General features: G+C 47.4%; 1 protein-coding gene across 1 annotated transcript; it reads left to right on the forward strand.

The window, feature by feature from the left end:
• Window positions 1-65: 65 nt before the first annotated feature.
• Zbtb49 (zinc finger and BTB domain containing 49) lies at window positions 66-23,238 on the forward strand. The gene is made up of 8 exons (XM_026403571.2): window positions 66-136; window positions 4,734-4,900; window positions 6,951-8,041; window positions 10,443-10,489; window positions 17,153-17,226; window positions 19,152-19,234; window positions 19,321-19,482; window positions 22,249-23,238. The coding sequence occupies exons 2-8, from the start codon at window positions 4,749-4,751 to the stop codon at window positions 22,923-22,925; spliced, it is 2,286 nt and encodes a 761-aa protein (XP_026259356.2). The 5' UTR covers window positions 66-136; window positions 4,734-4,748; the 3' UTR covers window positions 22,926-23,238.
• The last annotated feature ends 1,681 nt before the right edge of the window (window positions 23,239-24,919 follow it).

Genomic DNA, 24,919 nt, shown 5'->3' on the forward strand with positions numbered 1-24,919 from the left:
CCACCGGAAGCTGGGTGGCCGGCGGGGAGGGGGGCGTGGTCGGGATGGTTCCGCGGCGCCTGCCACCCGGCTGCGGCGCTGGGGGCCTGGGCAGCAGGTGAAGAGGCGGCGGCGGGGCAGGGAGCGGCCTCCGAGGGTAAGGTGCCGCCGGCCTCGCGAAGGCGGAGGCGGCAGCGGCCCGGAGCGACTCGCGCAGGCGGAGCGGCCCGGAGCGCCTGGGCGCGCCGCCTCGGCGTCCCGGCCTGCGGGGTACTGTCGGGCTGGCGGCCGGCGCGGCTTGGCGCGCGCCCGTCCCGCGCCCGGCACCCGGGCGCTTCCGCACCTAGTGGCCGGTCCTGCGAGTGCGCCCCCTCCCCGGCTGCCCGCCCCGCGCGGGTGCCGCCTCGCTCCGTCCCGCTCCACGCTGTAGTTGGGGAGGTGCCTAAGACCGCGGAGCTCCCCGCCTGGCTCGGCCTCCCGATTTGCATCAGTGGAACGGGTCTGATAGCAGTTCCCACACCGTCGGGTAGGACTCCCGGGTTGGGAGTCCAGCATCTGCCATTTAGTAATTGCTCAATAAACGTTAGCTGTTCTCCGCCCTCACAGTAGGGTCTGCATCCGGCGGTGGTCACTAAGTATCTCGTTGCTTAAATAAGGGAATGAAAGTTGAATGAGCGCTGAGCAAAGTATTATGAAAACCATTAATCCCCCGGCGGTACCTATGGGTGATAGGAAGGCTTCTCTGGCAGTGAGCAGTGTTGGGCCTGGAAGAGCAGATGTATTAGTTTGCTAGGGCTGCCATAACAATACAAGTGACTTAGACTACAGACTTAATTTTTCCCACAGTTCTAGAAGTTGGAAGACCAAGATCAAGGATCAGGCAGGTTTGCTTCCCCCCCCCCCCCCCTTCCTCAAGCTTTCTCCTTGGCTTGCAGGTGGCCATCTTTGTGCTTGTCCTCATATGGTCTCTCCTCTGTGCTCCTGCATCTCTGATGTCTCTCTGTGGTCCAAATCCTCTCTTCTCATAATGACATCTTTGAGACTGGAGTAGGGCTCACCCTCTTGGCCTGGGTTTTAACTTCATTACCTCTTCAAAGGCTTTGATCTCCATGTGCAGTCACATTTTGGGAACAGGATTGAGCCCTTAACAAGGAATTCACCAGGGGGACAAGGAGGTGAATATTTGCCAACAGAAATGACAGAATGGCCGAGGGGTTGTAAAGCAGGGTGCCCCAGGTGTTTTGTGGTAGTGTTTTTGCACAGGGCACAGCATATTATTCTTGTGCTGTCCTGCATTTTCTTTTTCGTTTACCCCCCCCCCCCAGTTCAAAGAGGATAAACCCTCTTCATTCTTGGTCTGACAGACTTAACTCTCAGGTTTCAGCAATGATGTCTCTTCCTTCAGAAAGTTTTCCCTTGACCCTCCCCGCACAGGTTTCCTCCCCCTACTTAATAATGCTCCTGCAGTGCTGTACTTTTTTTCCCACTGGACTGATGCTTCATGAAGGCGTGGATGAGCATATGGAGTTGTTCACCGTTGTATCCTCAGCACCTGCAGACAGTCGATACTCTGTAAAATTAAGTAATTGATGGGAAACTGAGGGCCAGGGAACAGATCCTGTTCAATTTGCCAGCACTCATCCTTACAACAATATCTTGTACATATTAGATGTACAATACCTATTTAACTGAATTGGCCTTCCTAGAAGACAGTCAACATAAAGCTAAGGCAAGACCAAGGCTTGTTTGCTTAAAACCAGCACTTTTGTCTCTCGGGTGGGGTGAGGGACTAGAAATAAGCGAGTTGAAAGTGCTATATGTATATAATGGAGTTTTATTGAGCCATAAAGAAGAATGAAATATGTCATTTGCTGGAAAATGGATGTGACTTGGGAGATTTTTGTAAAGTCAAATAAGCCAAATTCCGGAAGGCAAGGGTCATATGTTTTCTTTCATATATGGAAGGTTGATAGGAAAAGAGGGGGATCTCATAAAATAGAAGGGAAACCAGTAGAGTAGAGGAAGGGGGCCAGGGTGAGGGAGGAGGGGAAGGAAAGGGGAAACACTGGATAATGAAACTGACCAAATTATATAATGTGCATATACAAAATGTCACAATGGATCCCACTATTGATATCATTATAATTGCATTGATAACAATATAAATTTTTTTAAGCATAATGGGCAAATACCCCTTAGGATCCTTCTAAGGAAGCTTGGTATTGAGGCACGTGAACTTTGGACCCTTGGAGAAGTAATCTATTAATGGCTTCACTGAAAAACTTTGTCAAACTCATCCATTTGTGTTGGACCAATTGATAGAATTGCAGCACACCCCCACCCCCACCCCAAACAAGGGCTTTTGCTGTAGGTGCTTTCCCTGCAGGTTAAAGTTCCATTCTGGCTCTTGTTCCCTTTAAAAGCACTTCCTCATTCACATCCACCCAAGGGAAGGTTTCTCCTTCCATTTTTCTTTTTCCCTATATTTCCATCGTTTGATATCATTCTAACAAAGCCAAATTTTCTACCTTTATATATCTGGTATAGATCTGTAGCTTTTAGGAAAAGAAAAAAACCTTAGAGTATCTAGCCCAAGGTTCTTGCTGTAGTTTGGGTCTTATATGTTCCCCAGGGGCCCGTATGTTGAACACTTGTTACCTAGACTGGTGCTGTTGGGATGTGGTGAAAAGAAGAGGGGCCTTATAGGAGGCCCTCGGGTCATTAGGGCTGTGCCCTTGAAGTAATGGTGGGGGCCCAGCCTTCTTCCTCTACACTCTGGTCATGAAGTAAGAAGTTTTGGTCCATTATGAATAACTGCCAGGATGTGCTACCACAAAGCCAAAGCAATGGGGCCAACCCATCATGAACTAAAACTATGAGCCAAAATTAACCTTTTCTCTTTATAAGTTGATTATCTCAGGTATTTTCTATAGTAACAGAAAGCTATCACACTGAGCAGCAAACATGGACAAAATCCCTGTGTTCCTCCTGTCACACCAGCACCTTGTATGCCACATATTTGTCCTGAATTGTGTAGAGACTTCATGCAGTGCTTGTCGGTGGGGTGACTTGAATCAGAAAGCAGTAGATTGAAGAGGCAACTGATTTGGTCAAGGGAAGCTTTTGCTAGTGACTTAAGAAGTGTTTCACCTCACGGTTTGGTGGGTCAGGAATTTAGGCAGATGTCAGCTGGGTAATTCTTTAGTTCCATGTGGTTTCATCTGGGACATTGAGTGGTATTCAGCTTCTGGACAGGCTACCCTGGGGAGTATGAGCATGGCTTCCCTGGGATCCGGAGCCCCGGAGCCCTTTTCCCTCTCCAGGTAGTCTATCTAGTTGGATGTCTACAGCTGACTGAGGCTTCCCAGAGCCAGTTTTCCAAAAGATGGGAAGTAAAAGCTTGTCAGCTCGTAGGGCCTGGGCCTGGGAGTGAGCAGTATGTCCCAATGTCTCACTGTCACCCTTCTGTTTAAGTGGTGTACTGTGCACTTATTTTGTTGTCCTTACTAGAATATCAGCTTCATTAGGGTGGGGACCCAGCATGTTTTGTTCTTTGCTATTAACCTATAGCCTAGCACACAGTAGTTATTATAGTTGTCATATGATTAAACTTCCTGTGTACACACAACGGTTTCCTATCTGTTGGTCAGCCTTTTGTTGCTGTAACAAAATCCCTGAGAAAATCAACTTAAAGGAAGAAAGGTTCATCTTGGCTCACAGTCTCAGAGGTGTTAGTCCCAGGTCACTTGGTTATATTGTTTCTGGCCTGTGGTGAGACAGAACACCATGGTGGGGAGCGTGTGACAGAGCTAAGTGGCTCACCTCACAGTGAGCAGGAAGCAGAGAGAGAGGGAGAGCAAGGGCCAGGGGTAAAATATACCCTTTAAGGACACACTCCCTGTGACCTACTTCTTCCAAGTCGCTACCTCCTGTCCACCTGGTGGACCACATAAGCCTTTGGGGGACTATGGCATTATTCCATTGAGAGTTAGTCAGGGTTCTTAGAAGGCCTGTGAAGCTCACTGTGGCTTGCCATCTAGGAGGGCATCTCTTGCCACTGAGTCGCACTCCAGAGGCCTACTGCCTATGGTCTGTCTGCCTAGGTAGCTGCTTGGCTCCTTCCCTGACTTCCCTCACACCTATCAGAGAGGCACAAAGGCCCCGGATCCAGCACGCTGCTGCAGGGTGCCTCCTGTTGTCTGGTGAAGGTAGTTATTTTGACTTGCACCTCATTTCCCTAAGATGGCCCCTGATTTTCCCCAGCTTCCAATTCACTGACCCATAAGTTAGGTGTTTGACAGATGTGGGTTTGATCTCAACTAGTTGTCTTTTTTTTAACCTTGTATGGATATAGGTGTATTGTTTTATTTTTTAATTTAACATAACTAAATAGACCATGAGAGGTACACTTAGTATCATGGTTGTATTCTGGATTTACACTATCAAAAACAGTGACCATTTAAATATAAATTTGTAGGATGAAATTTCAGTTCCTCAGTCATGTTTCAAGGGCACGGTTGTCCCACGTAGCCAGTGGCTACTGTGTTGAGTACCCAGCAGAGAACATTTCCATCCTGCAAATGGTGCTCTTGAGCAGCACTGGTCTAGATGCTGCCAACTGAGCTTCATGGGGGGTGGGGGTATGTGTTTGAGCTGAAGGAGCGCTGCCATGGGGAGGTGCAGAGGAGCGAGTGCTGTGGGGGCTGTGTCATGTCCAGTGGTGGTGTTGAGTCTCCTCTCATGCTCTGCTCCAGGTCTCATGGTTTAGCATGGACCCTGTTGCTGCCCACAGCTGCCATCTTCTCCAACAACTGCATGAGCAGCGCATTCAGGGCCTGCTTTGCGACTGCATGCTGGTGGTGAGAGGGGTCTGCTTCAAAGCACATAAGAACGTTCTGGCAGCCTTCAGCCAGTATTTCAGGTGCGTATCTTGTACAGCCTACCAGCTATGGGGGACGCCCATCTAGTATGGAGGCATTTTGATCACATTTTTCTATCTTCTTGAGTTTGACTATTCTTATCTTTTTATGCCCATGGGGGTTTTTGGGGGGCGGTATTTTGATTTTAGTTCAACTTAATATGATTATTGCTTTTCTGTTTAGAATGACCCAAAGGAAAAATACCTCTTAACTAAAGTGTATTTGGGATGATTGAAAGTGTTTTGGTGGGTTGGGATGTGGCTCAAGCGGTAGCGCGCTTGCCTGGCATGCGTGCAGCCCAGGTTCAATCCTGATGTTGTGTCCGCTGAAAACTAAAAAAAATAAATAAATATTAAAATTCTCTCTCTCTCTCTCTCTCTCTCTCTCTTCCTCTCTCTCTATCTCTTTTAAAGAAAAAAGAAAGTGTTTTGGTACTTTTGTCTTTTATTTTGATATTTTGATTTAATTTCAGTCTTCTGCATATATCTTCCTTTCAGGATAAAATGATTAAGGAATTGAATTCCTGGTAACAATTTTTCTGTGATAAGAAATCAGAGTGGGGGCCAGGCAAGGTGGTACATGACTATAATCCCAGCTACTTGGGAGGCTGAAGCAGGAGGATCACCAGTTGGAGGCCAACCTGGGAGACTTAGTGAGACCCTGTCTGAAAATAAAATAAAATTTAGAAAGGGCTGTGGATATAGCTTAGTCGTAAGGTGCTTGCCTCGCCTGCAGGAGGCCCTAGGTTCCATCCCTAGTACTGCAAGGGGAAAAAAAGAAGAAGAAAAAATCAGAGGGGAAAACATTCTGTGGGCTGCTTTATATTCTTTTTTTCATCTTTATTCTCATTTGAATATTATAAGACAATATTTGGTTTGAATTCAACTTAGTTTTCCCTGTAATCATTCCTACTTATGTGAAAGATTTATTATTCATAAATGCTGAATAACACCAAAAACTTATTGCAGTGTACTTAACATTATTAAAGTTATATATTCTACATAATTTAGTTTTCTGGTTAGCAGGTTTATTTCTCTTTAAACACAATGACTTCTTTTTCCTAAGTATTTTTTTGTTTATTTGCAGCATGCGTACCATTTTCTTGCTCTAGTAACCAATATATGGAACGTGATATGCTCTTTCCCTTGTAAAACCCTGAATCATGAAATGAAGTCTGTTACAGTCCACAGCACTACGGATTGTCATGAACCAGCTCGTGAAGCTGGGCCGCAGTTTTTGTCCATATGCAAAATGGCCCCAGACCCTTGGGCTTTGCTGTCACCTGCTTCTGCCTTCCCGGGTGCGTGGGAGTGCAGAGGAGGAGTGGACAAAAAAGAAGTTAGGTCTCTCTGTTGTGTGGCTGTTTTGAGCTGAAATAATTCAGAACTGAAGGCCATTTTGGGAAAACAGGTGACTATATTTGACAAAATGTCATCAACAAGCTGCAAGACAGTTTACTAACTCATTTGATTACGGTACACACAGTACCAGTTCGTTCACTGTGAATTTGACTTGTACCCAGAAAAAGAGCCTGCTTTATGGCATCTTTTTTTTTTTTTTTTAAATTCATTAACTCATGAGGTGTCTTACTATTGGCTTATGGACCATTGGGGTTGCCAAAAAACCTGCCAGTAATTAGGCATTTACTTGTTGCAAAGCAAAATGTGTATTAAGGGTTGGTTTTTTACAGGTGTTTTTATTTTTAGGAAATTTTTAAGGCACTTAGACATGAAGATATTCGTGAATATGTTTTAAAGTCTGAAATATGTCATTTGTCAAACTAAATGTAATATTCAAAAGCATGAATTTAGTTTTCTTTATTTATATGTAATTAATATATATGGATAATTGCAGATTGAAAAGATATTTAGAACATTCTTATTTATATTAAGTAGATCATGTTCATAATAATTTTCAGATCTGTCTTTGTGAGTCATGAGCCATATTGCTATGTGTAGTTTTTTTTTTAAATATTAAACATGAATGTTATAAGAAAAAGCAGATTGTAAGAGTAGTTTTCATCATAAATGGATTTTTTTTTTTTTAAATCAGGAGCCTCTTTCAGAATTCTTCAAGCCAGAAGAATGATGTTTTCCATTTAGATGTCAAAAACATCAGCGGCATAGGGCAGATCCTGGACTTCATGTATACCTCTCACCTAGACTTGAATCCAGACAATATTCAAGTAATGCTGGACACAGCTCAGTGTTTGCAAGTTCAGAACGTTCTGGATCTGTGCCACACATTTTTAAAATCAGCCTCTGAACAGCCACCTGGCATGCCTTGTGACAGTACATTCTCCCTGCAAAGCACTTTGGCCCCAGATGCCACCTGTGTTATGAATGAAAACTACCCTCATTTACTGCAAGAGTGTCCTGCAGGGACCCAGCATGCTAAGGTTTTAGATGAGCCGCATCCTCACGCTCCGTCAGTCAGTCTTCATCATTCCACAGGTGAAATGTCCAAACAAGCCCCCAGTGCTTTAGACAGCAGCTGCTCAGAGCTGCCTTGCAAACAGCCAAGTTACTATTACAAACTCAGAGACTTTTACAGTAAGCAGTACTGCAAACAGGCCGCTTGTCCCAGCCAAGAGCGAGGAACCGAGCAGCCTTTCGCCTTCACTTCCCCTGCAGACCTCGCTGCAGTGGACAGCCAGTCTTGTGCTATCAGTCATTCTGAGTGTCTCCTGGAGTCTTCCGAGCACTTGCCTTCTACCTTCCTGGCCCAGCCGCCCAGTGACTCCATCCCAGACCCTGAGTCAGATGCCCCCGGCCAACAACCTACCAAACAGATGAGGCTCAAAAAGGCCATTCACCTGAAGAAACTCAATTTCCTAAAGTCCCAGAAATCGGCAGAGCAAGCATCTGAACACAAGTTGGATTATGGTTTAACAAAGAGGACGGAATCTGCCCATGAAAATATGGCAGAGGAAGCTAGCAGCCGAAGTACTGAAGAAAAAGAAAGTGAAGACCTCAGTTCTGAGAATTTTAATTGTGTTAGTGAGATGGAGCTGTCCGAAGCCCCCGCCACACAGGAAGATCAGTCCCAGAGTCTTCATTCACAGAGACAGTACGCATGTGAATTGTGCGGGAAACCTTTTAAACACCCAAGCAACTTGGAGCTGCACAAACGGTCTCATACAGGTACACTGACCCGTACCCACAGGCACGGGGAAGGAAATCACTTGCAATGACACCCTGCCTTGTTTGTATAAGAAGCTTTGCTCTTTTCTTGACAAGGTCATTGGTGTTCTTAAAACTCAAGTGACATTAACTACACTTTACTTTTAATTTTTAATGATGCATCTTAAAATTCTGCAAATGGTTTTAAAATAGAACCATTTTTGAAAGATGGAGTACTTTTTATTTCAGGTGTAGTTTTATGTGACAAACTGTCCATTTCTAAAGAAGTGTAGTCAGTTATTTTGATGTGCTCAAAATTCCTAATTAATTCTAAAATAGTCATGCTATATTTAGTTGTTTCTTTAGAATTAGATCAAGTTTATTTTTTCAAAGCATAATGTAGGTAATTGAAACTAAAATAATATAGTTTGAATAATTCTAAAAGGTTTCTCAGAAGAAATATAAATATCTGATTTGAAGAATTGAGATTTGGAAGCCTTAAGCATTTGATATTTTCAAAAGAAAAATTCTTCCATTTTAAACATTGAATTTTCAAGGTTTTATTAATTCATTACTTCTCCCCTTTCACAAATTTTTAGAGGTATTATACCATATGTGTTATATGTTACATATATAGTATACCATATACATATTACATTGTATAATACCTACATGTAACTTTCCTTCCTATATTTAGACATGATGACTTTAATAACATTACAAATTAGTGTACAATTCTAGTCATGAGACAGTGTGCACAGGAAGCTTCCAGAATAACTACACATACAGTGTGTTCATTGCATTTTTTGATGTAGTGTTCTCTTATCACTTGGGATTCCCGATTTGCTTAGGTGATTACCTCTTCATGTATATTTGGGAGACATCAATCAGTAATATTTGTGAAAGCCATTTATAAATTTCAGTGAATTTGAATATAAAGTGCTGTTATAATTATTACTCTTAGTTCAAAATGTGTGGGCATCACAGACTTGGTTTTACCATGAATTTTGCTCAAGTTTCCTGCAGCCTAATGATCACTATAATTTTTTTGAGAAATTTAGCTGTTTAGCTTTAAAGGAAACTAAATTACTTATTCTGAGAGAACATCTGATGAGAGGGCAGCAGAGCCTGGGAACCCTCTCTGGGACCTGCCATCCCAAAACTGTCTTCAGAATAACACAGGGCATCATTGCCCTTTCCTCTTCTCTCATGAGCCTGCGGTGGAGCCTGCCAGTGGCTACGTGGTGTGATGATGTCCCATCCTGGTGGCCAGTGAAGTGTGCTTGTGCGTCACGGACTTCATTCTCTTCATTTCTAATGTAGCACACACTGATAGACACAGCCCATGTGGACAGAATATCTTGAACCTTGGTTTTACCAGTGCAGGGATACCAAGGCCAAAGTCTGTGACCCACTGGGTGGAGTTACTAGCCTTGCTCACTTAGCACCTGAGTGACCAGTAACCTCTCATTTTTCAGTATATCTTTTAAGGGAATTTTAACTTGCCTATTATCATAGTAATTTTATACATAATCCTTTTTTGGACTCCCAAAATACAGACAATATCATTATAATCATTTAGGGCCCACGAAGCTACAGTGAGCCCAGAAAGCTAGCAGAGCCCAGCAGTGTGGTCAGAAGGGAGCACAGTGTTGTTATTTCTCGAAGAGGGTCTTAATGCAGCATGTGATCTGAGTGGAACAGGGAAAGGGAAGGCTGTTGGCTCAGGCTGCTCCTTAGTTTGTGTGGCCCATGGGCGGCACCTTGACAGACACCTTCTGCAGGTCCTGGTCTGCAGGCTGTGTGCACACAGCTGTGGTTTCATGTGGCAGCATCCATTCTCCATAGCCTGTTCTGTCCAGGATCACTTAGAGCTACTAAATGGGAGGTGACTGAAAAGACCACAGAGGAGCACCTCTCCCATTGAAGCCTCACTCTCTCCTGTGAGCATGTCCACCAAGGCTGGGAGGCAGCAGAGAGGGGCTGTCTCCTTGTCTCATCATGTTTTAGGAGGTCCGCCCTGTTTGGGGCTCCCGCGTTCACACTATGGGTGGTGCGAATGGGTTGCCTGTCCTCTTAGGAGCCAGTAGTAAAGTGGAGTCAGGTTCCCACTGTTCAGCAAGAAAACTGCAAGGAGGGCCTGGGGTTTGCGTTGAATGCAGATAAATATATTCAGCTTCACCACAGGTTTCTACCTGAAGAGCCATTTGATTTTTTTAGACGAAAAGCATAGAGATTTCACTGAGCACTATCTGTGAGAGCCAAGTGACAGTGGAACTAGAAACTCCGCTGTCCTGCTGTGGGGAGAATGTCCTGTTCTGTGTGAAAGAGAACAGGGATCATTTAAACATTTTAAATAATTATTGCTCAAATGCTAGTACTGGTTTTACAAATTGTTCTGTTTTGTTTTGCTTTGTTTTAGGTGAGAAACCTTTTGAATGTAACATATGTGGGAAACATTTCTCTCAGGTGGGAATACTCTTATTTACTATTAATAATTGGAAACCTGAAACGCAGTGTCTATTTTTATTATGAATAAGATACTCTTTTACCTCTGATAATATCTATTACTTGAAGATTCCAGAATAAATCAGGAGATAGTTTTTAAGAACACAAATTTCTAGTTCACGAGGTCGGGCAGGTTCTCACAGTACCTCTTCCTTTCCCTTACTAAGTGTGGGTCCCATCCTAGGTATGCCTTTTTTTGGTAAATGAAATTCCTGTGCACCACACACAGTGTAGTTTCCCTGGAGCCTACAGATAATATTCCACCAATAGTCGTCTTATTCTCATCAGGACTAGATGTGTTGTGTGGCACTAGGGATTAAACCCAACAATGCTTTACCACTGAGCTACATCCCCAGCCCTTTGGGTTTTTTGTATTTTGAAACCAGGTCTTGCTGAATTGCAGAGGCTGACCTTGAACTTGTAGTCCTCCCACTTCAGCCTCCCAAGCAGCTGGGGTTACAGGTGTGCACCACTGTTCCTAGCCTAAATCATTTTTATTACCTGCTTTTACTGCTCTCCTTTAGCTGACCTCCATTAAGATCTTTTGAACACGTAGTTAATTCTCTCATTCAGAAAACCTTTATTGTACCTTCTCATGGGCAGGTACTGTGCTAGGCCCTGGACACAAACCTAGAGATTTAATGTTTTACAGAAAAGTTCTAGAATTACCTGGCTTGTGGGCACCTGCTTTTCTCTCTGAAACATAAAGTTCATCTCTTCATGGCCAGGTTCAGAGCACTGGGCTTCCAAGGGACACAAGATGGCAGCCGCTCTGGGGCCTGAGGGCAGATATCTGCAGATGCTGCTCAGCCAGAAAAATAAGCTTGGGCTGGTCCCCATCAGGAGTGGGAGACCCTTGGTGTGGTAGGGCTGGGCAGGGAGGTCCTGCAGAGCATGGGAGCAGTGAGTGCCATCTTGCCCCACACAGCTCTCAGTGTCCCCTGCATCACTGAGGGTGTGCCCACTTTTCCACACACCAGACCTGCCAGCCATACTCCACTCCTCCCTCTCATTAACTCCCTGCTTGCAGTGATGTCCCAAATCCGGCATTCTTTCTGTGCGTGAGCAACCCTGTCCTCCCCGGATGGTCAGTTCCTCTGGGCTAGGCAGTGTGTTTATGTCATCTCAGGGGATGCTCCTGCCCAGGGAATGGGGAGTGCATAATTGACGAGATGAGCAGAGTGCTCATCCTCCAGCACCATTCTAGTGGCGATCCTCCTGCCCGCCCGGCCCCAGGGTCCCAGCTTGGTCTGTAGAGCTAGATGGTCTGGATTTGAAGACTGCCTCTGTCAGGGATCACGGCTGTGCAACCTTGAGCAAGTCAGTTCCCTTATTGGTAAAATAAGGATAATAAAATTGCTTACCCCAAAAGAGCTGCAGGAGGGAAGGAGTTAGGTAAAGCTCTTGGCGTAGTGAGTTACTCCCTCATCCTGATGCTCTTGCCCCATCCTGCCTCACCAGCCCTCACTGCTCTGTGTCCCAGTCTCCCTGTGGGACCTCCTGTCCCCACCACTTCCCACATCTTGGGTGTTATGGGCAAGCCCCCGACCTGCAAGGCTGTTGATAATGAGCAATGGCAACTTCTCTGGTCCTTGTTTTCCTTATTCTTAAAATGGGAACACTACTACTTCATGGAAACATTCTGGAAAGCACGTTCTACAGTTAAATTGCGACGATGCAGTATTTTCTCACATTCTGCTCAGAACCCCCCTGACTCCCTCTGGTAGCCAAAGGAAAGCCAGCATCCAGGCCTCCTTGTACCTGCCTCCCCTTCTCCTCTGGCACTGATGCCTGGTGCCTACCCTCAGAAACACTGACTCCTCGTTTGGGCGGGCTCCAGTATTGTTATTTAGAAATCAGTGATTTTGCCAAGTAGACAAATTGGAGACTTGCTTTAGGTCCTGGTCTTCACTTGCCCTCTTAAACCCTAGCAGGCATCCCTGTCTGAGGCAAATGCCTCCTCTTTTCTTCTGAGTTGGTATCTGTGTTTTTGTTAGATTTCTATTTTTAATTTTTGGTACGAGGGATAGAATCCAGAGACATTTTATCACTGAGCAAATTCCCCAGCCCTTTTTCTTTTTATTTTGAGATGGGGGTCTCACTAAGTTGCTGAGGCTAGCCTTGAACTTGAAATCCTCTTGAGTTGCTGGGAACGAAGGTGTGCATCACCACACTCTGCTTTTGTTGGGTTTCTGTGAACACAGAGTTATCTGTAGCCACAGTCTTCAAATGTTTGTTTTTTTTTTTTTTTCATAGTGAAATGATGAAATTTTTATGAACAGGAATTGTTTTAAAGACTTCATTCAACAAGGTTTTATTGCAAGCCTGTTATATCCCTGTTCTGTCCACGAGATTTGCTGTGGCTAGAAGGGACCAAAGTAAGGCCTTGGGGAGCTTATCATTCAGAGGAAGAAGTGACCACTGATCATCAAGGACACTCACATGGAATATGCTGGGCTGGAATACGTACAGGAACGGGAACAGCACAGGCCGAGGAGAGCGCGTCTTTCCTCCTAAAGGCGTGGCGCATGAGGCAGGGCAGCAAGTGCTCCAGAGTGCCCTGGAGACAGATGTGTGGTAAGCCAGGCATTCCTGGCCTCCTAGGGCAGGAGAGCAGCAGTGCTGTTTGCATGGGGATGCTCAGTGCATGATGCCCACAACCCTCCCTTAGCCCCGGTAATAAACGGGAACACGGTCGTGGTTGCAGTGTACGGGAACACCCCCATGTTGCTTGCCAGAGTGTTTTAGTAGCAGTGGGTGCCTAAAGCCTTGTCCTTCTGAGAATTCAAAAGTTTAAAAAACACGAGTCAGAATTTCTGACCCTGTATACTGAGAACTTAATGTTTAGTGCAGTTAGATTTTATTAAAAAGTTAACTGTGCCTTCATTAATGAGCCGGCACACTCCATAGCATTCAGCTTATGAAAGCTGCTATCCTCTTTTTTTTTTTTTTTTTTAATTGTAGATGGATACAATGCCTTTATCTTATTTATCTGTTTTTATGTGGTGCTGAGGGTGGAACCCAGTGCTTAGGCAAGCACTCTGCCATTGATCCACAGCCCCAGCCCTGGTATCATCTTTGATTGTGCAACAGACCACATACCTGGTAGCATAACCTGCACGCTTCACCTCTCAGGTTCTTGTGCAGTAAGGCTCCATGTTGCTTTGGGAATGTGCCTGTGACTCTTCTGAGGTGCCCTGTCTCCTTGCAGTGCACATAGACCAGGGCAGTGATAGAGAAGTCAGTCCAGCAAATGCAGCTTCTTTCGAAAAGGAGCAGCAGTTCTGTCCCTCAGGGAGGCAGAAAGAAAAGCACCGGGGAGTCCATGCAGGATGAGTCCTGAGAAGCGGAACAGGGTGAGAGGCAGTAGTCTCCCCGCATTGGTGTCTGGACTGGGTGGCTCCCTCAATTCCCGTGCTCATGACACCCTCCAGGTGACTGCTCAGACAGAGGTTCCAGGGTGCAGGACTAATGCCAGAGTGATTTTTTTCCCCTCCATGATAAAAATGTAAAAAATGAGGACATTGAAATGAACTTTTGCAATTTATCTTTTTAATTTTATAACTTTATGGAATCCTAAAGTCTTGATACTCCTGAACTGGATGGCTTTTAAGGTCTCGGATCCCTTTCACCTCTAAAATCCTTGAGATCCCTTGACTTGGTCGTATTATCACTCAGCTGCTGTTTGGAGCACTCATGGAAGAGAATTGGGGCCGGGTCTGTTCATGTTTGAATACCGACATTGAGTCCATGTCAAAAGGGTTTATTGTAAAATCATTCAACCCGGGTTACATTTTTTTTAATATTTTTTAGTTGTCAATGGACTTCATTTTATTTTTTATGTGTGGTGCTGAAAGAAAAGGCAGAAGTCAAACCCAGTGCCTCACACATGCTAGTCAAGCTCTTTACCACTGAGCCACAGCCCCAACCCTTGGGCTACTTTTCTATGCAGATTTTCTGTTAAGTTCATCTTTGTTTGAAGTGGTATTTACTTTTAAAAAAAATTGAAATTCCTTTACTGGTAGTATTTTAATTATAGTTTTAACAGCATAAGTTTTTGAGTCAACAGATAAATCTGAGTTAGAGAATTCAATCCAAATTTTATGATCTGAAGCCAGTAATTTACTTCCCAGATTCCTTAGTTCTGTACAGAATGTGAATGATATGCTCTATAAGTCCTTGTGTCAGCCAGGAATGGTGAGTACACTCACAATCTCAGCATTTGGGAGGCTGAGGCAGGAGGATCTTGACCATATGTAGGATCTCAAGATTGGCCTAGGCAACACAGACCCCATCTCAAAAAAAAAAAAAAAATTTGTGGCAATTGAGTTAAATACTATGCACAACAATTTTGCAAAGGGCTTAGTTTGTAAGATCTTAATTCTTGACCAGTGAAAGCTGTTAGCATTGTTACCACTTAGAGGAATTTTGATTTTTTAACCTGGCCTATGCACTCAGGAGGACCTCCACATGGGAGCCTGGCAGAAGCTTACCAAGCACTAACCAAAGCCCGGACCCTGCAGACCCAAGTGTGCTGAATGATCTGTGTGGATTACATTAAGAAATCATCTAAATGTAATGAATTATCCTATTAGTTTTATTTAGTCTGCTTTCATATTATTTATCAGACCAACATGTGCTCCTTACTTTTGGTACTGGGGGTTAAGCCCAGAGGTGCTAACCTCTGTGCCACATCCTCAGCCCTTTTTATTTTGAGACAGGTCTCACTAAGTTGCTTAGGGCTTCACTCTAAATTGCTGAGGCTGGCTTTGAACTTTCGATCTTTCTGCCTCAACCTCCTGCCGCATGCACCACCATACCTGGCCAAATGTGTTTTTTGATATAGGAAAAATAGAATTATTTTTATTATGTTTCCAGTAAGAAGTAGGTAAAGAAGCATGTGGATGTTTTTTACTACTGCTTATTATGAGGAAGACCATTTGATTATATTTGGTCTGAAAATAAATAATTCCATTTAAGCCATGCTGAAAATTAACTGGCAGGTTTTTAGTCATGATACACAATTTACAAAACAACTTGAAGCCGTAGGGTCCAGCTTTACCATTGAGCAGCAGTGCTGTTCAGATTGTTCCAGGACTGCTGGGCTGTTCTGAGGTTCTGAAGTGATTGGCTTAAAGCCACCAGTGATGTGTCTTTCCCACCCATGGGCTTTTTCCCGGGTGCCCAGTGACTGTTGTGTTGACTGCTCACAATGAGCTGGCTTTTTCTCAGGGTTGCTCCACAAGTAGAGGAGCTCAGCATCACACAGACCACTGTTTATTTGTACCCCAACCATGTAACTGGAGTAACTATTCTTCTGAATCTGTTTTCCATCTAGAAAATAGAAATAATGGTAGCAGTTACCAGTGGCATGTGTGACTTTGAACAAATGTGCATTGCTGTTGATATTTGTGGTGATTTTACTCTTCATAATAGTTATTCTGTTAAAAACAGGATGTTTCCCAAAGCTTTGCCAAATTCTTTCTCTTTGTTTATTGAAAATAAACCCAAGTTCTCCTTAAGCTGAATTTATCTTAGTCTAACGCAAGTGTCTGTTTCGGTGTTTCCCGGGGTGTGATAGGCGTCGTGAACTCCAAGTCATGTAGCCCACAAGTTTTTTATATTTGAGTTTTCACTCACAGGTGAACATGAGATTCATCTTCAGACCTATAACCATGAACCATCTCTACTTAAAGTATACTTTGCAAAATTAAAAAGACAGTTTCTTAGTTGGATGCTATTCCTTCTCACCTTGTCTCTCTAGAGCATCCTGCCTACACATTGGAGCCATAGGCATCTTAGTTTATTTGTATGCTTTTGTCTTTTGGCAACAGAATACTATAAAAAATTAAATGGGGAAAATGACAGCTTGAGACTATTAAATTAAGGCAGTATAAAGTCTTATCTCCAAATCCTAATTTGAAATATTTCCAAATAGTTTTTTAATATCTAAAGCATTTGTGACTTTAATTTCTCTGTACTTTAGGTAACTTAATATTGACTTCCCATGATTAGTACTTGGAAATCTGTTTGGTGATCTCCTTATCAGTGTAACTTTGCAGAGCCCTGCTAGTTTCAGAAATTAGGAACTCAAAAGGCCCCATGGTGCTGCCAAGTTTCTCCTGATTTGCATTTTTGCACAAAGGTCAAAATGATAAGCCTCCCAGGCAGAACTAACTGTGCTGCCCCAGGAATACTTCCTTATGCCCAAAAGCACTTTTTTTTTTTTTTTTTTTTTTTTTTTAGAAACAGTGAATACTGGAGTGAACATACACGAGTGCTTCTTATTTTTCCAAATGTTGTTGCACATAGATACCCAAATAAAATGCATCAAGGTCTGTTTACAATACAGGCTGGGAACCAGAGCATTTACAAAGGTGGCATCTAGAGTGGTCACATGTGCAAGGCCTCAGCCAGGAGCTCCTGTGTGGTCCAGGTGGCTGCACCAGAGGCAGCACCTGCTGTCCTTGACCTTCTTGCACATGGCTTCTAAGTTGTATCTCTGTAGTCATCATTGAAAGTTGGGTTGAACCTGGCTGAATCTGTAGTTTTCCTTTTGAATTTATACAACTTTAAAAAAAGAAAACTCTGATGATTGGTGTCTCTCTTCTCCTCTCTTTGCAGGCAGGCAACCTGCAGACTCACTTACGCAGGCACTCTGGTGAAAAACCCTACATCTGCGAGATCTGCGGGAAGAGGTTCGTCCTGGGCTCTGCTGTGCATGATGGGTGGGTGGGAGTCACGCCCTCTGGCTCTTCACGTGAAACACAGAGTGAGAAGAATAAAAGTGGGCTGTGCTGTGGCTCAGTGGCAGAGTGCTTGCCCAGCACGAATGGGGCGCTGGTTCAGCCCTCAGCACCACATAAAAATAAAGGTGTTGTGTGTATCTACAACCAAAAATTTTTTTTTTTAAAAAAGAACAACAACAAAAATTAAAAGAAAGAACATCTGGGGCAGGAGTCTTAGGAAGGAAATGGGACTTAAATGAAACCTTATTTTATACTAAAACTTTAATTCATTGCAGGATGTCATGAACATAGACTGATGTTCCAAGGAGGGCACTGTCTAGTAGGGACATGAGACTTGCAGCGTGGGTGGCTGGACTTCAGAGGAAGTGGCAGGAGGGTGGTGCTAGGCTTCAATGGGTAGGTGGATTTTGACCTGAGAAGTGAGAGCTGAGCTGGCAGCAGAGTATCTGATGCAAGTGGAACGAGATGAGTAGCAGTTTCCTCTGCACAGGGTGGTATAGATGAGGAGCGCATCCCCAGACAGCCCACAGCCCTCCTTCCCTCACTTGGTTATGTTTCAAGGTCTTCTACTCTGCCACCCAGCTGTTATACTAAAGCCCAGATGTCAGCCAGGACCACTAGCCACAGCCTGGGTAGATCTGTTAAATGCCCCTTGTGTGCTCAGTGCTGTGGTCACAGCATAAAATCCAACAGCACAGATTCTCTGCCTCTGACAAGCTCCTACTGAAGAATGTCAGGGTCAGAGACGAGCCCTGGGTCAGAAGAAGGCAGAGCCCTCTGATACTGTGGCGTCACGTGCTGTGGGAACAGCAGAGGCAGGAGCGACCCTGATTCAGGCTCAGGTAAACACTATCTCTGCTGTTGGTAGAAAACGGGCTAGAACCAAGCTGCCCAGTCAGTCATGTCCCCCTTCTGCTGTGGCTTCTGGAACACGGTGCCAGGTATCACGGGCTCATATCAGTGCCCCACTCCTGAATGTCAGTGTTTCTAGTCATCAATTTCTGAGTTCCATGAGGAGTCACCTCTGTGTGCAGCCCCTTCCCCAGAATGCAACATACTCCTGTTGGGTGTGCCGGGAAGGAACAAGCACAGACTTCCTGGGTTGAGTTGCTGCCTCGGCAGGGTACTGACCGTCTGTGGACTCAATTTTCCCATCTGGAAAGTGGGGTGAAAATGCCTCCCGGTGGTGTGAGAGTGTGTGAGGTGACAGTTTTGAGGCATCTGTCCCGTCACCTGGCACACAGCAGCTGTCAGTGGAGGCTGGTTGTCTCCGTTCAGAGCCCTTTCTCCCTCTGCCGCAGGACGTGTGTGAGTCTCCATGTGACTGCAGGAGAGCCTGTTCCCTCCTGGTCTTCAGGGTGCAGGGGGTGAGCTTCTCGGGCTCATTCCCTCCTGGTCTTCAGGGTGCAGGGGGTGAGCTTCTCGGGAGTCTTTCTGGCACACTGCCTCTTGGTCCTGAGCCTCCCTTGCGGGAGGAGAGCCAGGGCTGCATTGCTGAGCACAGGCGGCCACACTCACCCGGGCTCTGCAGGACTGCAGCACAGAAGGGCCTTGCTTTCCTCCCAGCCAGGGCTTCCTTCTCCTTTACAGCCTGAGGAAATGAGGCAAGAGCACAGGGGGTCTGCTCTCATGCTGTGTAAAGCTGAGGAAGGAAGGTGGAACCAAGCAGGAAAAATGCAAAAACAAGACCTTGCGTCATTTTCTGCTTTTCTTAAAAGAGACACAAGGAAAAACGGTTTAAATGCACATTTCAGGTGAATCAGACCACTCTGAAGCAGAGCGGGAACACGTTGTCTTCCCCTCAGCGGCTTGGGTCACTGAGACCCTCAGGAGTGTCGCCAGGCTCTTAATGGAAGTTTCCAATTATATTGCAGGTTTGCAGCCTCCGGTGATGTCCAGCGTCACATCATCATTCACTCGGGAGAAAAGCCACACTTGTGTGACACCTGTGGCCGAGGTACAGCAGAGCACCCTCCTTTGCCCTGAAGGTGTCTGCTCCAGGCCACCTGTCCCTCAGCTCACCGCCTATTGTGGTCTCCCTAGGGTTCAGCAACTTCAGTAACTTGAAGGAGCACAAAAAGACGCACACGGCTGACAAGGTCTTCACCTGCGACCAGTGCGGGAAGTCCTTCAACATGCAGCGGAAGCTGGTGAAGCACAGGGTCCGGCACACCGGGGAGCGTCCCTATAGCTGCTCCGCCTGTGGTGAGCCTCTGCTTCGTTCCCTGGGGGTGCCTGGTCGACCGTGCAGTGGGAGAGTACATCCTGCTCCACCTTGAGCTGATCTGATTGGTGCCTCTGATAGACACTTGCTTCCTTCTAGGCAAGATGACAATGATAGTTTTCTGTGCCACCTCCTGCGGTCTCTCATTCCAGTGTTCAAGAATGTGCTCACTGAGTACCTGTGAGGTATCAGAAACTGTCCCCAGTGCTCTGGATGAGAAGATGACCAAGAGTTTCAGGCACTGAAGGCTCATGTCCAAATGAGAAGGGTGCAAGCTCTGGAGGGGGCTGGAGACCAGAGTGTCCTCCTGGAGCCCTGGGGGCACACGTTGGGGGTGAGGGGATGGGCTTTGTGGGGTCACGGATTATACAGCAGATTATACAGCATGTCCGTGGCTTGGTGGCTTCAGCACGGAGGACAGTGGAGAGCTGGCGGGCTGGGCACGGGGGCAGTTGCTGCCCAGATGAGGATGCAGAGGCGGAGCACCTGTGAGTGCACGGTGCCTGCCCCCAGGCAAGGTGTGTGCCCAGGACCAGCACCTGACCACGGTGAATAGACGAGTGACAATCATCTTTATGACGATCTCTTTAGAACAAGTGTGGGATCCTGGACTGCAGTGCTGTGGAGAGTGGTCTGTTCTGATTGCGCTGGCATCTTAACTAGGGCAGGACTCTGGGGATGCAGCCAGAAGGCAGCCGTATTCTCTGCTCCCTGTTCTAATTGTACACCAACACAGGCAACACCACGCCACTTGGAGCCTCTCAGAAACTAAAGTTCCATCACTTCTAAATTACAGACTCGGCCTTAGATCACCAGTTTAAAATGTCACTTCTAAATAATCATCACGACTGTGGGCTTGGTTTGGAGTTAAATTTCTCTTCCTCCCCAGCTAGGACTTGCTGCTGCTCAGGTCCCTCTAGTGGAGGAAGGAAGGGGATCTCTGTATCCCCACCTCAGGGTTCTGCCCTGCCCCTGCTTCTGACTTACAAGGTCAACCTTAGGGGGAACAGAGATATAAAGGGAACAGGAATATTCCTACAAGTCAGGTGCCTAGAGAGTATTCCCATGCCATAAAATTCACCCATGTAAAATGAACAGTCAGGGTGTTCATATATTCCCCCAGTTGTGCTGCTCACCACAGTCTCATTAAGAACCATTTCAGGACCCCAAAAGGAAACCCCATACCCATTAGCAGTGACTTCCCTTCCCATCCCCAGCCACCAGCAACTGCCTGTCTACTTCTGTCTCTGGGTTTGCCTGTTCAGGACGGCTCTGTAGTGAAGTTGTACCCAGGCTCCCTGTAGCTGGTGTCTGACTTCTTCACATAGCCCCTGAGCTATGGCCATGCAGGGACAGGGTCTGGCATGGATGGGTTTCATTGCTCGCTGTGTAGACAGGCTTCCTGCTGTGGTGGCTCATATTCTGAGCTTTGCCTCTCACACTCACTGCATGGCCCTGAAGACAGGCGCCCCTCTCCCTCACACCTGATCGCACTGTCCCTCCAGCTGACCCTCCCTTCCGCCCTGGGCTTTGCAGAGTTTGTGCCTGGGAAACTCTTCCTTAGTGTCTCCTTGCCCTCTAGGCAGCTCTCGTAAGTGGATTCAAAGCAGCTCAGCTTGACCTCGTTGGTCAGTGGCTGCACACATTTTGTGGACGGAGCACGGAGCATGCCACCTGGTGCAGTGCTGACCCTCCTCTCTGCTGCCAGTGCAACCGCCACTAGCATGACCATGTAGAGAAAGGTGCCATCTTGTCATGCCTCATCACAGCAGGGACGCAGGTGGAGCCAGGCTCCTGTCCATGCATGAGGCATAAAGGAGAGCCTTCCCTTGTCCTTTCTGCTGTGGGGAGTTATCATGAAGATCCCACATGCCAGAGACGAGGCCCTTGCTGTGGTATCCATCACCTAGGTAAACGGTTGGCAGCACTTGCATGTGCAGCAGTAAGCCCCCATGCTGAGGCCTCCGATCACAAGTGTCCAGACCTGAATACAGTGCGGCATCAAGACAGGGTAGAAAGGGCTTCCACTGTGTCCCGTGAAGACAGCGGTGCTGGACAGAATGCAGCAGTGAAACAGGCAGTTCCCAGGGCGTGTGGAAAGTGCCCAGAGTTCAGTGTGTCGGTGGTTCCATCTAGTTGGATTGTTCAGGTGTTTTTCCCTAGTACCTCACCTGTTACATACCTCTTAGTACCTCACCTGTTATGTGACTAGGGCAGAGAGAGAGAGTTGAAGGAGCAGAGCGGTGCATAAGGCAGGGTCTCGCACACATGCGTGCAGAGGGCGGGCGTCCTGTGTGAACACACCTTGGTACTGATGGACAATTTCCACTTCTCGGCTTCTTGCCTATTTTGACTATGGAACTCCATCTCTTTACACAGAAAAAGGAAATAGGGCCTGGGGAGGTTGTATGTGTACTACAGGAGTACCCTCAGGAAAGGTGTTTCTGACTTTCAGGGTGGCATGTTGGACTTAGGAACGTCAGTGAGACTGATGAGGGGAGTCCAGACCTGGAGAGGCCTGCAGGTGGCCTCTGTGCAGGGGGCACAGTGAGTCCCTGGAGGACTTTCGCAGAGACTCGACACCCACAGGCCAGTGGGGGTGGGGGGACTGCAGCAGGAGGAATACTGCCCCAAAGTGAGCAGGTGCCATCGGCCACCAGCTCTCCTTAAACCATGGTCACTTGATGTCAGGAGGAAAGGGATCCTTCCAGAAAGGCCACTTCACAACCCTGGTCTTTCCCCTGCAGGGAAGTGTTTCGGGGGCTCCGGCGACCTGCGCAGGCACGTCCGCACGCACACCGGGGAGAAGCCCTACACGTGTGAGATCTGCGGCAAGTGCTTCACGCGCTCGGCCGTGCTGCGGCGGCACAGGAAGATGCACTGCCGGGCTGACGCCGAGAGCCCGGGCGTGCTGGAGGAGCTCGGCCGCGCCCTCGAGACCTCTGACCTGGAGAGGTCCCAGAGCTCCGACTCCTTCTCCCAGGACGTGTCAGTGGCACTGATGCCAGTGTCCGTCAAACTCCCTGTCCACCAGGTGGGAAACTCCACGACGGAATTTGACGGCCAGTCTGCCAGCTCCTACTGCAAGTTACGCTCCATGATTCCCCCTCCTGGTGCCAGTGCCCAGGAGAAGCTGAGCTTGGACGCTGTCAAGCTGGCCAAGCCCCAGGTGCCCCAGGCCCAGCCCCAGGCCTACACCTACCCAGACATGGACACTCCAGCCAGCAGCGAGCCGCTGCAGGCTGACAGCACAGCCATGGTCCGCTCCTCTCTGGCTGCTTTGGACAATCACTGCCCTGATCCCCTGGGCGGCCGTGCGTCTTCCACGGCTTATAGGAACTCAGAGGGGCAGTTTTTCTCCAGTATGACGCTCTGGGGGCTGGCGATGAAGACACTGCAGAATGAAAATGAGTTGGACCAATGACCCCACATCAGCACCTGCTGCCCAGTACGGCTTCCTCAGTGTGGCCAACCAGTCTCAAGGCCACAGTCCTCCATCCCCCCTGCACCTGGTCCCTGCCGACCATCAGAGAATATGTAGATGCTTCCCCTCCTGACAGTGGGAGGAAGCCCACTGGTGCCCCTGGAGCAGGCACGGGAGTGGGGCTCCCAGAGCCTGGGGCGGAAGAAGCCATCACCTTACCTTCCACCAGCATGAGCGCCCATGCTTTGTGTCAACTACTGTACACTTTTGTGTTAAAGGAAAAGTATATGTGTGATAATAATACAGATATTATTTTTGCATTTTTACAAGATTGAAATTTGTAGCATTTTGTATTTTTATTTACAGATTCTATTTGTATAGGAAACATAATTTAATTTGAATAAACAAAACTTGTTTTCTATATAATATTTGTTTTCTCCAAATGATGATCGTCTGAAGACGACGGTGGTATAAAAATAAATATCAATGTGCAAGGCCCTGGGTTTGATCTCAGCACTGGCAAAAAATTAAAATAAAGGTTAGCAAGGTCTTGGCAGCAGAGCTGAGTCCTAAGTCCAATTGCTCTGCCATCTGACACCAGGGACCCCGAGCTTCGAGCAGCCTGGCCCCCAGCAGCCACACAGCCTCTCTGGTCCTCTGGTTTTCTTCCTTCAGAGTGAGAAACACCTTATGGGGCTGACCTGAGACCCACTTGGAGGTGCCGCCCAGCCCCCGGCCCCAGGCAGGGCTTCTTAAACAGGCACTTCCTCTTGCCTCCCAGTAGGATGGCAGCCTCTGGGAGCACTTGTGTCCACAGCGCTGTCACTGGAGATCACGGGGCGCAGCTGCAGCAGTGCTGCTCAGCATGGGTGGTCTGTGCAGATTAGAGCTGGGAGCACCCTCGCCTCCTCACATCAGCTTCTGTCAACCAGATGTGAACAACGAGGTCAGTGTTTTCAGGGAGAGACAGTCGCAGGGCAGGTGTGAAGCCAGCAGTGGGCTCCCTCCTGGGTTCCCGGCCATTCACTGCGCTGCAGTCCACGAGGCCTGCGTAGGTGCCAGAGCGTCCCTGACCAGCACATGGAGAACCAGAGCTTTTGAGGACTTGGGACCCTGCACAGGCTGTGTCTCTTAACAAGGTGGGTGCTTTGCATGGGACTTGCCTGGGATTGAGCCTGGAGCGCGTTTGTGTGACTGTCCTCCCATCTCCCGCTGCTCCAGCTCTTGCGCTGTCCTAACCCCAGCAGCCCTGCATTCTCCTGGGCCCTGTCATCCCTGTGGCCTCAGCCGCGACTCCCCACTGGCCTCTCACGCTCACCTTCACCTGAAGCCTCTGCCCTCTGAGCCTGCACAGGGCCGCTGTGCCCACTGGTGAGAAGCCCTCCCTCTGGGAGCCCTCATCCTCGCAGCCTCCCTCCCACCTGGGTCGCCGCTGTTCTGCGTGACCGTCTTCTCATCCCCTGCTCAGGTCTCCCAGCTGCCCCTCCTCGTGATCGTGCTCCCAATTGAACACGGAAGCAAATGGAACTCCCCTCGATCCCCACCACACACCCGCCTCCTGACCTCTGCGTCTGTGGACTGCACCCCTGGGATACCTGCTACGAAGGTGTCCCCAAGCTTCTGCTCCCCCTCTCCTCGTGACCTGAGACCCTGCTCTGTCTCACTGGGGTGCAGTGCTGCGCCCACCGTGTGTTCTGTGTCCCCCCTGGGATGTGAGCTCTGGGGTTTCTGTCTGGATCACTGCTGTTCCTAGTGCCCAGAGCAGTTCCTGGCACTCAGCAGAAGCTCCATAAATGATCGTCAAATCAATGTTTGTGGAACACATTCTGGTGGAAATACCGGACGTCCTAGGTTGACGCTCTCACAAACCCTGTTCATTCCCCACTCCTCCATGGAGACCTTCGTCAGGCCACTGATGACCTCTCCCTGGCTCAGGCAGTCATGGGTTCTCCACCCCGACCTAGATGCCCCCTCAGTGGGGAGCCAGCCTAGAG

Source organism: Urocitellus parryii, chromosome 10, assembly GCF_045843805.1.
Source record: "Urocitellus parryii isolate mUroPar1 chromosome 10, mUroPar1.hap1, whole genome shotgun sequence".
NCBI classification, from domain to species: Eukaryota; Metazoa; Chordata; class Mammalia; order Rodentia; family Sciuridae; genus Urocitellus; species Urocitellus parryii.